This window comes from Pipistrellus hanaki (assembly GCF_964339955.1).
Source record: "Pipistrellus hanaki genome assembly, chromosome: 16".
Lineage (NCBI taxonomy): Eukaryota > Metazoa > Chordata > Mammalia > Chiroptera > Vespertilionidae > Pipistrellus > Pipistrellus hanaki.
The window spans coordinates 9,911,930-9,927,145 of record NC_140518.1 but is presented as its reverse complement, the minus strand read 5'-3'; the positions used below and the strand labels follow the sequence as shown (position 1 = coordinate 9,927,145).

At 46.5% G+C, this 15,216-nt stretch overlaps 1 protein-coding gene across 3 annotated transcripts in view; it reads left to right on the top strand.

The window, feature by feature from the left end:
* ZNF652 (zinc finger protein 652) overlaps positions 1-14,330 on the top strand; it is a 31,206-nt gene extending 16,876 nt beyond the window's left edge. Inside the window, exons 2-7 of one of the 3 annotated variants that reach the window (XM_084863494.1) lie at positions 6,179-6,800; positions 6,885-7,334; positions 10,628-10,775; positions 11,127-11,242; positions 11,923-12,067; positions 12,995-14,330. In XM_084863494.1, the coding sequence (XP_084719620.1) occupies positions 6,444-6,800; positions 6,885-7,334; positions 10,628-10,775; positions 11,127-11,242; positions 11,923-12,067; positions 12,995-13,515 (1,737 nt within the window). In that variant the 5' untranslated portion in view covers positions 6,179-6,443 and the 3' untranslated portion in view covers positions 13,516-14,330. Of the gene's footprint in view, positions 1-3,822; positions 3,970-6,178; positions 7,335-10,627; positions 10,776-11,126; positions 11,243-11,922; positions 12,068-12,994 lie in introns of all 3 variants that reach the window. The other 2 variants (XM_084863493.1, XM_084863492.1) reach the window with 2 other exon arrangements.
* The last annotated feature ends 886 nt before the right edge of the window (positions 14,331-15,216 follow it).

Genomic DNA, 15,216 nt, shown 5'->3' with positions numbered 1-15,216 from the left:
CGTGTGCAGGGCTACCAGTTTCATATAAATGGAATCTTGCAATGTACAGCCTTTTGTGTGTGGCTTCTTTCACTTAGCACAACCTTTTCAGGATTCATCTATCAGTGTTTCATTCCTTTTTTATGGCCAGTAATATATATATTTTATTTATGGATTCATCAGTTGGTGTCTATTTGGATTGTTTCCACTTTTTAGTTGTCATGAATAATGCTGCTGTGAACATTTATACACAAGTTTTTGTGTGAATGTATATTTTCAGTTCTCGAATATATACCTAGGAGTGGAATCGCTGGGTCATGTGGTAACCCTGTGTTAAACATTTTGAGGAACTGCCAGGCTGTTTTCAAAAGCGGCTGTACCTGTTTATATTCCCTCAGCAGTGTGTGCGGCTTCCAGTTTCCCCACAGCCCAGCCAACACTGCTCTTTCCCAGTCTTTTCTATAACCGTCCCTACTAGGTATAAGGTCGTATCTGATTGTGGTTTTGATTTGCATTTTTCTATTGGCAAAAGATTGTGAGCATTATTTTCCTGTACATATTGGCCATTTGTATATCTTTTTAAGTCTATTCAAATGCTTTGCCCATTTTTAAACTGGGCCTTTGTCGTCTTATTATTGAATGTAGTTCTTTTCCTATATTCTGGATGCTAGACCCTTATCGATTCTTCTTTTACAAATATTTTTTCCCATTCTCTGGGTTGTCTCGTTACTATTTTGTTGTTGTTATTAATCCTCACATGAGGATTTTTTTCCCATTGCTTTTCAGAAAGAATGGTAGAAAGTTAGGGGGGAGAGGAAGAGGAGGGGAAGGGGGAGGAGAGAAAAGAAACATTGATGTGAGAGCGACATATCAATAGATTGCCTCCCACAAGCAAACCCACAACTCAGGTATGTGCCCTCGACCGGGATCCGAACCCAGGCCCTTCAGTGCACAGGCCGGTGCTCTAGTCACCGAACACACTGGCCGGGCCTCTCTTTACTTTCTTGATAGTGTCCTTTGATGCACAAAAGTTTTTAATTTTTGCCAAAACCGGTTTGGCTCAGTAGTAGAGCGTCGGTCTGCGGACTGAAAGGTCCCAGGTTCGATTCCGGTCAAGGGCATGTACATTGGTTGCGGGCACATCCTCGGTAGAGGGTGTGCAAGAGGCAGCTGGTCGATGTTTCTCTCTCATCGACGTTTCTAGCTCTCTATCTCTCTCCCTTCCTCCCTGTAAAAAATCAATAAAATACATATTTTTTAAAAAGTTTTTAATTTTATAAACTTTAGTCTTATTCTTTCTTTGCTTTAGTCTGTTTCATTTTTTAAACTTAATTTCTCTTCACAATCTTTTCCTTTCTCTCATCTTTACTACCTCATGTTCACTATAGAAAAATGCACATATCCAATTCTAAAATTACTTAAATCTCTGCTCTGCCATTTATAATCTACAATTTCTTTAAGAAAAATCTTCTCGCCCAGCCCATGTAGCTCAGAGGTTGAGCATCAACCCATGAACCCACAGGAGGCTACATGCCCAGGTTGTGGGCTCGATCTCCAGGAAGGGATGTGCAGGGGGCAGCTGATCAATGATTCTCCTCATTGATGTTTCTCTCTCTCCCTCTCTCTGAAATCAATAAAAATATATTTTAAAAAAGAAAGATCTTCTCAAATGGAAATGAGAAAGGAGCCAGTACTGAAATCCACATGTACTGGGAACTTTGCCTGTGTCATCACATTAAATAGGTGTGGTATTGTTGTTCTAGCTTTACAAGGAACACGTTGAGATTGAGTAAGATTAATTGGCTTGTCCAAGGTGATGTATCTGGTGAAGTGGCATATTGGGGTTCATACTAAGATCTCTTATTTCTACACTTAAAGTTTTTTCACTTAATTCATTAATGGCTATAATTATGCTGGAGCGATTAGAAGGAAAGGGGGTAGGGAGAAAAATTTATAAACATAATCTAAATGTACATTTTAAATATGAAAAAGTTAAATCTGCTCTTTAACAGGAGTTCTTAGATTAGGGGTTTTGGATCCCTAGGAGACCTCGGATGGGGTTCTGGAAATGGGCAGACTCATTGATGTTACATGCAAAAGTTTGTGTGTTCATTTTTATGGAAGAAAAGATTTGTATTTTTCTAAAGATTCTCCAAAGTTTAAGAGTGCTGCTAAGGAGAGGAACACATAGACTTATGGGAAGGAAAAGGCAGGTGAAATATTAGCATTTTGTCTTTTTCCATTGGCCGTGTTTGGGGTATGTCGTGGTTTGGGTTAAACCTTCCCATCTTAGACTATTTATATATCCCTCGGTTTAAGATTAGTTCATTTAAGCTTCTTTTCCAAGTGTTACATTTTGAAGTGTCAAAAAATTTTTGTTAATGAAAAAATAATATTTCTTTTGGTAGGTCAAGTATATACATTAAATTCCATAATTTTCTGATGATGTTCATGCATCTAAAATATTTATGACTTTAATTTTTATAAAATACAGGAATGTAATAAGGGCATTCCACTTATTTTCATTTTCTTAATGAGTTTTTAATTCAAGTTCACAACGATCTAGTCAAATTAACACGTACGTAGGCCTCTCATAATGGTTTACATTATAGGTAGCCACAGTGTGAACCTCCTGCTAAATATATCTCCGTTCCGTCCTAAGGTGTTACTTATAAGGGTTTAAGAAAAAGGAAGATTCACAAGGCCTTTTAAGTCTCTTAATAAAGCTAAGAGGCAGGATTTCAATTAATAATTATCAAGGTACTTACCTTGATAGCATTTTGAAAATGGACTAGTGCATTAAAATAATTGGGTTCCATAAAACAACATTTGGTCAGGCTAACCTGAGACCTTCCAAGATGGTGTGTATTGTGGGTATGTTCTCCTGGTTGTTCTTAGGGCACTGGGTTTTATTTGCACATTCGTGTAGCCAGGACTTGGTCGGATTTTAATGGAAAAGCTGACAGTAATATGAAGCTCTTACCCTTCTTTTAAAAATAATTTCTTTGTTGCCTTGGCCTGTGTGGCTTAGTTGGTTGAGCGCATGCACCAGAGGTCTGTGGTTTGATTCTTATCAGAGCACATGCCCTGGTTGTGGGTTCAATCCCCAGTAAGGGGAGTGTAGGAGGCAGACAACTAATGTTTCTCCCTCTGCCTTCCTCTCTCATATCAATAAAAACATTTTTAAAAAGTAAAAATAAAAAACCCTTTGGTGAGATTATATTCTCCTGTCGATAGTGTTTGTGAATGGAATTGAACAATGGAAAGATGTTTTAAATGCACATGTGATCATCAGGTCCTGAAGTGTAGCCTCCTTAGTACTTGATTTCTTGTTTGGCCCTAGGGGGTTATCAGTAGCTTCGCAACTGTGTGATGAGTAATGCACATTGGTTTTTATTGTCTTACTAGAGGCCCGATGCACAAAATTTGTGCATGGGGGTAGAGGTCCCCTCAGCCCAGCCGTACCCAATCTGAGACCCTTTAGGGGGATATCCGACTGATGGTTTAGGCCTGGTCCCACAGGAATCCCTATGGGATATGGCCTAAACCTGTAGTCGGACATCCCTCTCGCAATCCAGGACTGCTGGCTCCTAATCACTCTCCTGCCTGCCTGCCTACCTCATCACCTCTGACCCCTCTGCCTGCCTGATCACCCCTAACCACTCACCTGCCTGCCTGATCTCCCCTAACCACTTTGCCTGCCTGCCTGATCACCCCTAATCGCCTCTCCCTTCCCACTGCTGTGGCTCCACCCAGAAGGACATCTGGAATGTTCTCTATTTAAAAATACACAATATTTAATATGCTGTCTTGTCTAATTAGCATATTATGCTTTTATTATAGATATGGAAATATAAATTTACCCTTTGCATGAAGTAATATCTCAAATACAGCCAACAGTAACCAGCACTCTCTTAATAGTCCCATCGTCCATCTCCCCACCAGAGCTCTCAGCTCTGTGGCATGTTATCTGTCTCATGAGGTAATGAGGTGAGTTTCAGCACTGCATCATATGAATTGCCGTCCTTTTAGCCTCCAGGAGCATTTTCCTTGCCTTCTGCTGCCAGCTTCCTAAACCTTTTTTTATACTTTGGGTATTGTGATGAAGCAGCACCCCACTTCCAGATTCCACTTGTATAAGCCGGGGTAGAGCAGATAATGCCGTCGGCATAAACAATACAAAATCCCAGTGGCTTTAAAAACACACTCCGTGTAAAAGTAAATTAAAAAAAAAAAAAAAACCACTGCCCTGTGCATATATCCCGTGAGTCCTTCTAGTCCCTCAGGGACCCCGGTTGATAGCAAAGATGGCAGTCATCACCTTGAAGATGGCTGGTCCTGTGGCAGAGGGAAGAGGTCTGAAGGCTCTTCTTGGTTAGAAAATGCCCTGGCCTGGCCTTCTGTGTCACATCTTCTCCTGAGGTGCCACAGGGAGGCAGGGCTGGGAAGTGCAGTCCCGCCAGGTGCCCAGACATATTTGGGAAGAAAGTATTAATGGCCTTCCACAGGGGCTTACCCTTCCTTCCCTCCCTTCCTCTCTCCCTCCCTCTCTCCCTCCCTTCCTCCTTCCCTCTTTTTTTCCCTCCTTCTTCCTCCCTCCCTCCCTCCCCCCCTCCTTCCCTTCCTTCATTTTTTGTCTTCCTGACTTTTATTTAACTCTTAGCTTTTGCTGGCTAGATGAATTTTATTGTTTCTCCTCCCTTGCTTAATTTGAGATTATTAATGTAAGTTTATATAACAATACTTATAGTAGTTTACATTATTTCTATGATTTAGACATTTTGGTACATGTAAAATAAAGCTCCTGGGATTTTCCTACTTAAAATATAAAGTGTGAAACTGTTGCAAAAAGATAAGTGATTATAGGAATAATTAATTTTAGGTTATTTTTTGGAGTGTCACTTGTCATAGACCATGACTTGGGGTCAGGCAGGCCTAGGATCAAACACTGCTTTTGTCGTTGAATAGATATGTGATCTTAGACAAATTAGCCTCTCAAAGGCATAATTTTCTCAATAAATACAAAAAAGTAAATATATCTATGAAGATGACAACTAAAATATAGTAGTATTTACCACCACTCCTTTCTGAGATTCCACTAAAATGAAAGTAAAAATCGTTTTTAAAGAACAAATCCACACAGAGAAAGAAAATGGGAGAGAAGAAGAATGTAAAAATTGCCCCCAAGTCATGCGGTGGTCAGTAAATAGAAATAAGAGACAGTGGCACCCTCACCCGCCTGCGCACTCAGGGAAGGCCCGTTTTCTCCCTTTGTCACCAGGCAGGGTCTGTGTTTGCATAACTCCATGTGACTCAGAGGGTGGGTGGGTGGCTAACAGCAGTGTGAGGTATGTCACAAAGCAATTCCGTGCCTCTCTGATCTTTTTATTTTTTTAAGTGATGGTTTTATTTTTCTTGGAACCGTATCAACTTGATGGTTAGCGTTTCTTAGAATTTAGGTTTCTGCAACTGACACGTGAAGAATCGCCCCGTTACTGGGTGGATGTAGTGAGCTATGCGTAGACCACATTTAGAAATACTTGGCCACTTTGAAATTATTCAGATAACCCTGAAAACAATAGTACCTATAGTAATAGTCTGGATCTAGATTTACATTGTGTGAAGCGGGGACATGTTCCTTCTTTCTGGAGTTATGTCACGTAGCGGGTTTATTTCTCGATCTTCACTCCCCCTTTGTCCGTGAGCCCTTGTGGTGGTGGACAGCGGGGTCTGGTATTGAAAAGAAAGCCAGCAGCGGGTGCTCTGTGTGTCCCACGTAGGACACAGTTATATGGCCAGGCTACACCGTGGAAGATGGATTTTGCCGTATCGGTATGCCTCACAGCATCTCGGATATGAGTGCTGTGCGGAGTAGCCATTCACTTAGTCATCAAGTGTATACTGAACACCTACTGAGTGCGAGGCATTGTGCTCAGCTCTAAGGATATATCAGTGACGGGACAGTGACTCCTGTTACCTTAGGATTCACTTAGAATCTACTTCTAACAAAACGTTTGTTGGATTCATATAACCCAGTAAAGTAGTGGCCCGCACTGAACCATTTAAAAGCAGAAGAAAGAATTGTATAGAGAGAGAGTTTGGTCATTTCAGGCCGTGTTGGCTGCGGTGTGCCAGTCAGTGCATGTTATGCGAAGGAAATGGTGGTATCTGACTCTTTTCTTCTTGCTTCTCTTTGTAGATAAGATGCTCCAAGTCGCTTGCAGCTGATCTTCAAAAGAAAAATCACTGGCCCTGCGCTTGCCGTCATACCAAACCTCTGACTGCGCTGTGGTGCTGCATCACTGGGAGGACTGCTCGCAGGTTCCAGGAATACCTTTTTCTCTTTTCTTTTTTCATTTGAATGCCTCTCTGTGGATGGAAAGAGATTTGAGTCTTGATAATTAGGCTGTTTTAAAGCTGTTTCTTTATAGTCTGAACTGCTTCATAACTTGGGCCACTTACCAATGAGCCACACAGCCGGCTCCTGTGCGGAGCTGGTTGAGAACTGTGCCACGCATGTGGCAGGGATGGCACAGGAGGACGGCCGGCGTGCCCCAGTGCCCTCGACCTTCTATCATGGTGCCAACCAGGAACTCGACCTGTCCACCAAAGTGTACAAGAGGGAGTCGGGCAGCCCGTACTCCGTGCTAGTGGACAGCAAGGCGAGCAAGCCGCATCTCCACGAGGCGGAGGAGCAGCCGTATTTCAGGGAGACAAGAGCCGGGGCGGACGCGCACGCCGTTAAGGAAGACCGCGAGAATTCTGACGACATGGAGGAGGAGGAGGAGGTCTCTTACAAAAGGGAGCAGATCATAGTGGAGGTAAACCTTAATAATCAAACATTAAATGTGTCTAAAGGGGAAAAGGGTGTCTCTTCCCAGTCCAAAGAGACTCCTGTTCTGAAGACGAGCAGCGAGGATGACGCGAGCGAGGAGGAGCCCACCGACAACAGCAGTGACTATGGGGAGAACGCGAGGCACAGGAAGAAGGAGAAGGCGGCGGAGAAGGCCTGCGTCGCCCAGAGGAGGACGCGGAGAGCCGCCTCCGTGGCCGCCGCCGCCGCCGCCCCCGCGCCCAGAGCCACGCGCGGCCGCAGGAAGAGCGCGGAGCCCCCCAAGCGGAAGAAGCGGGCCGCCAAGGAGCCCAGAGCCCCTGTCCAGAAGGCCAAGTGCGAGGAGAAGGAGACTCTGACCTGTGAGAAGTGCCCCAGGGTGTTTAACACGCGCTGGTACCTGGAGAAGCACATGAACGTGACTCACAGGCGCATGCAGATCTGTGATAAGTGTGGCAAGAAGTTTGTCCTGGAAAGTGAGCTGTCCCTCCACCAGCAAACAGACTGTGAGAAAAACATCCAGGTAGGTCTCATCAGAGGGCGCTTTGCAGCATAGAGCCTGGCCGTTCTGCCCAAGAGAATAAGTCCAATAGAGGCCGAAGGGACAGATCCACCAGTTAGCTCTTTAGAAGCTCCTGCTCTGGTCTTTCCCAAACCCAGGCTTAACATTTTGTCTCAAAGCGTTACATTTAACTGGCGCTGGACTAGTGGGGCCCAGGTACGCTGGAAGGGGGATCTGTTGTAGGTGACTGCCCCGTAGGTGAGGTCAGCGCCGACTGCACTGGGATTCAGAGCTGTGGGACGTGTGCTGGTTCATTCTGGCATCTTCTCTGTCGAGGTGGGAGATGTGGGCCAAGTGCGGGAATAGAGAGCGGTCCCCTCTGGGCATGAAAGGATGCCAGATGCTAGCGCAGCCGCTGGGGACAGAACCGTAATGACTCAGGCCCGTGGAAATGGAAGATCTCCGGGAGTGAGTGTGCTTTCACAGTGGAGAGAGGACAACACTAAATTTGTCAAGAGGCTGAGCCCATGGGAATATGCAAACTTTAAACAGGCTGAGCAGGTTGCAAACGCTGCCCGCCTGGCAGTAGGCTGTGTAACGCTGCTGTGCCGTGTGGTTGAGGGAACAAAGCATGGTGCTCGCAGGAGGCTGGTGTCCTGGGAGGACTGTGGCGATAGGGTAAGAGTGTGCTAAGTACGTTTGGTCGAGTGAATTATATTGCTGTGCTGAGCTATATTGGTTAACTCATGCGAATACATATCATTGAATACTTACGAAGGTAAGCCTGTTGATATTAATGCCTACATAAAATATGTGAAATAGACCTATTTTGTACCACATTTAAGCTAAATTTCTTTTAAAAGATGCAATTGTTTTGGTTTGGTTTGTTTCCTGGATTGCTCCTTATTTTTCACATTTCCTCTTGCTTTTAATCAACAACTGAGATCATTGCTTTACTTTAAAGAGAGTTTTAAATATATAAAGTGTAGCCCAGCCAGTGTGGCTCAGTGGTTGAGTGCTGACCCATGAACCAGGAGGTGAGGGTTTGATTCCTGGTCAGGGCACTTGCCAGGGTTGCAGGCATTATCCCCAGCGGAGGCTGCCAATCGGTGATTCTCTCTCATCATTGATGTTTCCTATCCCTCGCTCTTCCTCTCTCTGAAATCAATTTTTTTTAAATTAGAAATAATATGTATATAACTTATATTTGCTAAAATATAATTTAACTGCTTTTTGACTCATCAGTTGTGATTTAATCTCCCAAATGCTGGGTAAAGGAAAGAGCTGAGTCGTGGCTGGGGATGAACTGCTGCAGGTTCAGGCCATGGAGCGAAGCGGTGCTGCACCCTAGGGGTCTAACTAGGTCTGTGTGGTTCGTTGCTGAAAAGGTGTATCTTGAACTTGAAGACCTTACACAGTTTTTTAAACTTAAATTTATTTATTAAGTTACAGAAAAGAAAATATTTGATTAATCTTTGTTGTGACTCTCCTCACTAATTCTCACCATAATTAAGCATGCGTGTAGGTTTTTGGGTGCTGCTAAGTGAACGCTTTACATTCCTCAGGAACCCTGCTTTGTTCTAAAGTGTGGATCCTAGTAACCATGATGACCTAGTAACAAGTACAAATTAAAACCTGTCCCACAAAATGTTTACAGGAGTTGTCTGTCCTTTTCTCAAGCCATTTTTGTCAGTGGCTTATCTTTTTCTTTTTTAAAATATATTTTATTGATTCTTTACAGAGAGGAAGGGGGGGATAGAGAGTTTGAAACATCGATGAGAGAAAAACATCGATCAGCTGCCTCCTGCACGCCCCCCCCCCCCCACTGGGGATGTGCCCGCAACCAAGGTACATGCCCTTGAAGGGAATCGAACCTGAGACCCTTCAGTCCGCAGGCTCCATCCACTGAGCCAAACTGGTTAGGACAACGGCTTATCTTTTTAACCCTTCTCAGAGTCTTTGTTTCCTGAAGTGACAGTGATGTTAAGAGATCTTTATTTACAGCAAATTCCATGTTGTTTCCTTAAGCATCTCAGAATCTGATTGTTACCTAAACTTTCTAGTATTGTTTTGATTTAACCAGAACACTTTATTTTCATACACTTCACGCCTGATCATCTATGATACAAGGAGCTAAGCAGTGTTGCATGTGTTTCCTATAGGTCAGCGATTTTCTTTTTTATATATATATATATATTTTATTGATTTTTTTACAGAGAGGAAGAGAGAGGGAGAGAGAGTTAGAAACATCGATGAGAGAGAATCATCGATCAGCTGCCTCTTGCACCACCCGCCACTGGGGATGTGCCCGCAACCAAGGTACATGCCCTTGACCGGAATCGGACCCGGGACCTTTCAGTCCGCAGGCCGACGTTCTAACCCCTGAGCCAAACCGGTCTTGGCAGGTCAGCGATTTTCAACCTTTTTCATCTCATGGCATACATAAACTAATTACTAAAGTTCTGCAGCACACCAACAAATACATTTTTTGCCAATCTAACAAAAATATAGGCATAATTGTTATTCATTCACACCAGATGGCTATTGTGTTGGCTGTTGTAATTTTTTATTTGACAACCTAAGGGGCCAGTGCCCCTAACTAAATAGTCAGGTGTTGCGTGCTTTAAAAACTCTTGTGGCACACCCATTGAAAATCGCTGCATAGGTGCTTGTATGAGACATCTGGCTATAGGGGAAAAGGGAGAATGATACTAACCAGTTAGAGCTTATTCTGCCAGAGGGAAATATTTAATAGAACAAATTAGATTTGGAAAAATATAACAAAATCTCAGTCATTTGTGTTAACGAAAATTCCAAATACATTCTCTAAGGTACAAAAACATTGTTATACTTCTGCAGGTCTATAATCGTTAACATGTATTTTGTTTTTTTTTCTTTTATTTACATTAATTTTAAATTAGTTTGTATTTTCTGGTAAACACCTATTAGTGACCCACATGTAGGAGGCAGCCACTTTTGGTGATATATATATTTTCTAGAAGCTTGCAGGTTCTTTTTGTAGGTACAACACAAACTTGATAAAAATCAGTCAATTCTATATTAGTGGGACTTTCCATTTCTTCCTGTCTTATTTTTCGCCATTGTCTTCATACTCCCAAAGTGTCTCTGAATGATGCCTCTTGGAAAATAGAACACACAGATTTGGTGTCGGACGGGGACTGCATGGAGAACAGCCTGTGTTTGGATTCTGGCTTGTGCCAGGACCAGCACACCCCCGTCATCTGCCAGCAGGCAGGTCTGGCTTTCTGCACGCCCCTCCCTGTAAGTAAGGTTATTTCTGTTTTCCTGCTCAGTGTGTTTCCTGTAACAAATCATTCAAGAAACTCTGGTCCCTTCACGAACATATCAAGATCGTCCATGGATATGCAGAAAAGAAATTCTCCTGTGAAATCTGTGAGAAGAAATTCTACACCATGGCCCATGTGAGGAAACACATGGTTGGTAAGTCTGTCAGCCTCTTTTCTCTCTCACCTGCAATTCCCCTTGTCCTTTGGTGAGTTGTGTGCTCTGTACGGGGCAGAATCCGAGGCAATGCCTTTCTTTAGTCACTTTGACTTGTTGAAACTAAATGCAACATGTCAGTGAGCATCACCACATGGGACGGTCCATCTTCCGCACCCAGGTTTCTCTCAGGCGTTGCTATGTTTCCTCTCAGGGCATTGCTGTTAGAGCCCCACATGTTAGCATGTGGGGAATTGAGGTGGGTGATGGCCTCACAGTGGGACACCTGCCTATTTCACTTTGAGCTTTTGGGTGAATGTCTTTTGAGTGTAAGTGCATTCTGTGTTGCAGCGCACACGAAAGACATGCCTTTTACATGTGAAACCTGTGGGAAATCGTTCAAACGCAGCATGTCACTCAAGGTGCACTCCTTGCAGCATTCTGGAGAGAAGCCCTTCAGATGTGAGGTAAGGAAGGCCACCGCCAGGCCAGGCCAGGGGCTGGAGAAGCTTTCGTCGGTGTGGGCGGCAGCGAGGGGTTCCCAAGTGCAGGCACCGGGCTGCGAAGCCACAGAGCCTCCAGACGTGCTCTGAGCATCGGGTTACCTCACTGCTAGGCAGAGAAATGTCCTTTTTTTGTTTTTGTTAATCCTTACCCAATCCTTCCACTGCTTTTTAGAGAGAGTAGGAGGGAAGGATAGAGGGGGAGCAAGAGAGAGAGAGAGATACATCAATGTGAGAGAGACCTGGATTGGTTGCCTCCCACACACGCCCCAATCAAGGCCGAGGATCGAACCTGCAACTGAGGTTCGTGCGCTTGACCCGGAATCAAACACAAGACCCTTTGGTGCACTGTGGCTGCTCTGACCACTTCGCTCTAACGCCAGCCAGGATGAGGAATGTCTTTTTTAAACACATTGTTAAATTTTGGACTGACACATGAGTTATTTTTCCTTTAGTACGTCAGTTACCATTATATGAGAAATTTCCCTTTTATTAATAACTCAGCTGCAGAATTAGAGCAGAGCGAACAAGCTGACAAAAGCAGGGTCTGTGCTGAGGAGGAAGAGGAAGCCTCGGGAGAGGGCAGGGGGGCTCAGGCGGGGAGAGCTGCTGGCTCGGCTCAGACGTCTCCGTGTCCCGGGCAGAACTGTGACGAGCGGTTCCAGTACAAGTACCAGCTGCGCTCGCACATGAGCATCCACATCGGCCACAAGCAGTTCATGTGCCAGTGGTGCGGCAAGGACTTCAACATGAAGCAGTACTTCGACGAGCACATGAAGACGCACACTGGTAAGGGGTGCGGCCGCTGGGGAAGGTCTGCTCAGTCGCCGGCACTCGTCGGTGATCACCTGGGAGGCTGTGTATTTCACACCATAAACCACCAGTGTTCATGCCAATGGAAAATGCAGATTTATAATGCTGAGTGGTTAGGCTTTCATAGCTCTGCTTTTGAAAGGATTACCTGTTAGTGCCTTTTAACTTGAGGTTCCTTCAAGAAAATGGGTTCTTCCCTTGGGGCATGAGGTCTCCTGAAATAGTACAAAACTTGTTTTGTGTATTTCTTCTAAGGAAAGGGTCTGGACCTTTAAAAGCTGGAAGACACTGACTGCTCTAAGTAGAATACCCTCTCAGTATTCTTTTTTAAAAAAATATCTTTATTGGTTTTTTTACAGAGAGGAGAGAGAGTTAGAAACATCGACCAGCTGCCTCCTGCACACTCCCTACTGGGGATGTGCTCGCAACCAAGGTACATGCCCTTGACCGGAATCGAACCTGGGACCCTTCAGTCCGCAGACTGATGCTCTATCCACTGGGCAAACCAATTAGGGCATCTCTCAGTACTCTTAAAAGTTCGATTGGGTTTGCTTTACCAAAACGCAGTTCTTTTCAGGAAGACATCCACCCTTCTCTCTCCACATACCCATGGGCATTCCAAAACGGTGGGACACTTTTATTATAAAATCTCGGGTCACTCAGCAGGCTGGCAGCAGAATGCTGCGTGCCCTTCAGATGTGCCGGAGGCCTGCGTGATGGGGGCCGTCGCAGAGGTGCAGTGCTGCTCTTCCTGAGAAGTCCCCACTTTGGGAGGCCCATGTCCTACTGTTAGAATACAATATGCCTCTGGGAGAGGAGTGGTGATCTCCTTTCTTCGTCTGAGGAACAGCGAGCACAGTCACCGCTGAGGAGCTAACCGTGCTCTGTGTCTCTGCACCTCAGGAGAGAAGCCCTTCATCTGTGAAATCTGTGGCAAGAGCTTCACCAGCCGCCCCAACATGAAGCGGCACCGCAGGACTCACACCGGCGAGAAGCCCTACCCGTGCGACGTGTGCGGCCAGCGCTTCCGCTTCTCCAACATGCTCAAGGCGCACAAGGAGAAGTGCTTCCGGGTCACCAGCCCCGTGACCGTGACCGTGACCGTGCCGCCGGCCGCGCAGGTGCCCCTGACGGCCGCCCCCGCGCCCGCCGCGGTGACCACGCCCGCCGCCCCGGCCCCTGCCCTCAACATGAACCCCGCCGGCGCGCTGCCCCCGCGGCCCGTCCCGCACCCCTTCTCCCACCTGCACCTGCACCCGCACCCCCACCACCCGCACCACCTGCCCATCCCGCCCGTCCCGCACCTGCCCCCGCCCCCCGCGCTCTTCAAGAGCGAGCCCCTGAACCACCGCGGCCCGGGCCAGGGCGAGGACACCTTCCTGCGGCACCTGGCCGACAAGAACGGCGCGGCCCCGCACCACTAACCGTCTCCGGGGTGCCCTCCGTCTCCGGGGTGCGCTCTGTCTCCGGGGTGTCCTCCGTCTCCGGGGTGTCCGTCTCCCGGGGTGCGCTCCGTCTCCGGGGTGTTCGTTTCCCGGGGGTGCGCTCCGTCTCCGGGGTGTTCTTCTCCGGGGTGCCCTCCGTCTCCGGGGTGCGCTCCGTCTCCGGGGTGTCCTTCTCCGGGGTGTGCTCCGTCTGCGGGGTGCTCTCCGTGCTGTGTGCCCACCCGGAGCTGGGGAGCAGGGTGAACCCGCACATCGAGGGCATGAACACGGACACCTGGAGTCACGGAGGGACCGTCATCCAAACCAGGGGAACCACCAAACTAAAGCCCGACGTGCTTGCATTTTCTGGTGACTTTTATAAATCCAAACACTCAGACTGTGGAGTTTTATAATTTCATATCAGCTGATGAGGTATGCTTGCTTTTATATCCGGACTTCTCCTCAAAGAGGGGCCAGGCCTGGTGTCCTTTGTCCTAATCGGGAAGACTGTGAGATTAATCCAGAGCATTAATTGTATCACTGTGTATCGTAATGAATTCTTTTCAGCTTTCGGTGCTGGCTGCAGAGGAGCTGGCCACGTTTTCACAGTATATCAAGCATTATAGAGAGAGATGGGAATTTTCTCCTTCGTGTAGCTCTCCTAACACACTCTTTATTTTACTACAGAAATTATTTTAGAGTTTTTGTATAGACTTCTTTAGTAGTCTGTTTCTAAAATGAAATGTATTTCAATAAGCGGTGTAATTTTTTCAGTCGCTGGACCTATGTTGTAAAATAGAAAAAAAAATTTATAATCATCAAAATGTGATTCTTAAAGATGCATATAACTTCTAGAGCTCAAAGTTACTATCCTCACATCCGTACAACTCAAAGGTGCTTCAGAGACCAGCTGTGTCCGAGGGCCTCCGGGCCACGTCCCTGCGGGAATGAGGCTTGGCTTTCGGAGCGTGGGTTTCTAGCCTCTGCCTCACGCTGTGTCTCCGGGCCCCGCCACGCTCTGCCCTCCTGCTCCACACGGTCCGCTGGTGCGTTAATGGACGGGAAGTCACCGGAAAGCCGAGGAAGCTGCTCGCGGCCGGAGGAGGAAGCCGTGGGGGTGGTCTCCTCCCAGGCACGCCTGCTTCTCACTTCCCCTGGGACCTTCTTGTTCAGCCTCTGGGGAGTGACAGCACGAAGGCTAGAGGTGCATTTCTCGTTTTGAGGTCGTTTCTTTTTCTGGAATCGTTAGGAAAAGACAGGACAGCACACCAACATCACAGGCATGGCGGTGCAGGGGCTTAGGAGCGCAGGAGGACACAGCGCTGGGTTTGCCCGGTCTCTGTCCTGCACAGACCACCGGGGCCTGTCCCCGCAGGTGCTCCGCAGCCTGTGAGGCCGCGTGCGGGTGAGGGGAGGCAGTTGCTTTTCTAAGTTGGAGAGCTTTGCAAGAGCACAACCAGCAGCAGCTCACCGCAGGCGAGGCTGCACAGAGGGCTAACTATCAGTGTACTTAACGGATCTCATTTCTCCAGACTGAATGCAGCTAAACTTCCGTCCCTCTTCACCTCTGAGAACCGAGTTCCAAAGCTGGGTCTCCTGCCTTTCTCTTTCTCTCTCCCTCTTACGATTTTTAAAAATGTGTCTGTTTATTTAAAAACATAGAGCGCTCCTGAGCGTGGTGTGGTCTGTGCGCGGAGGCCG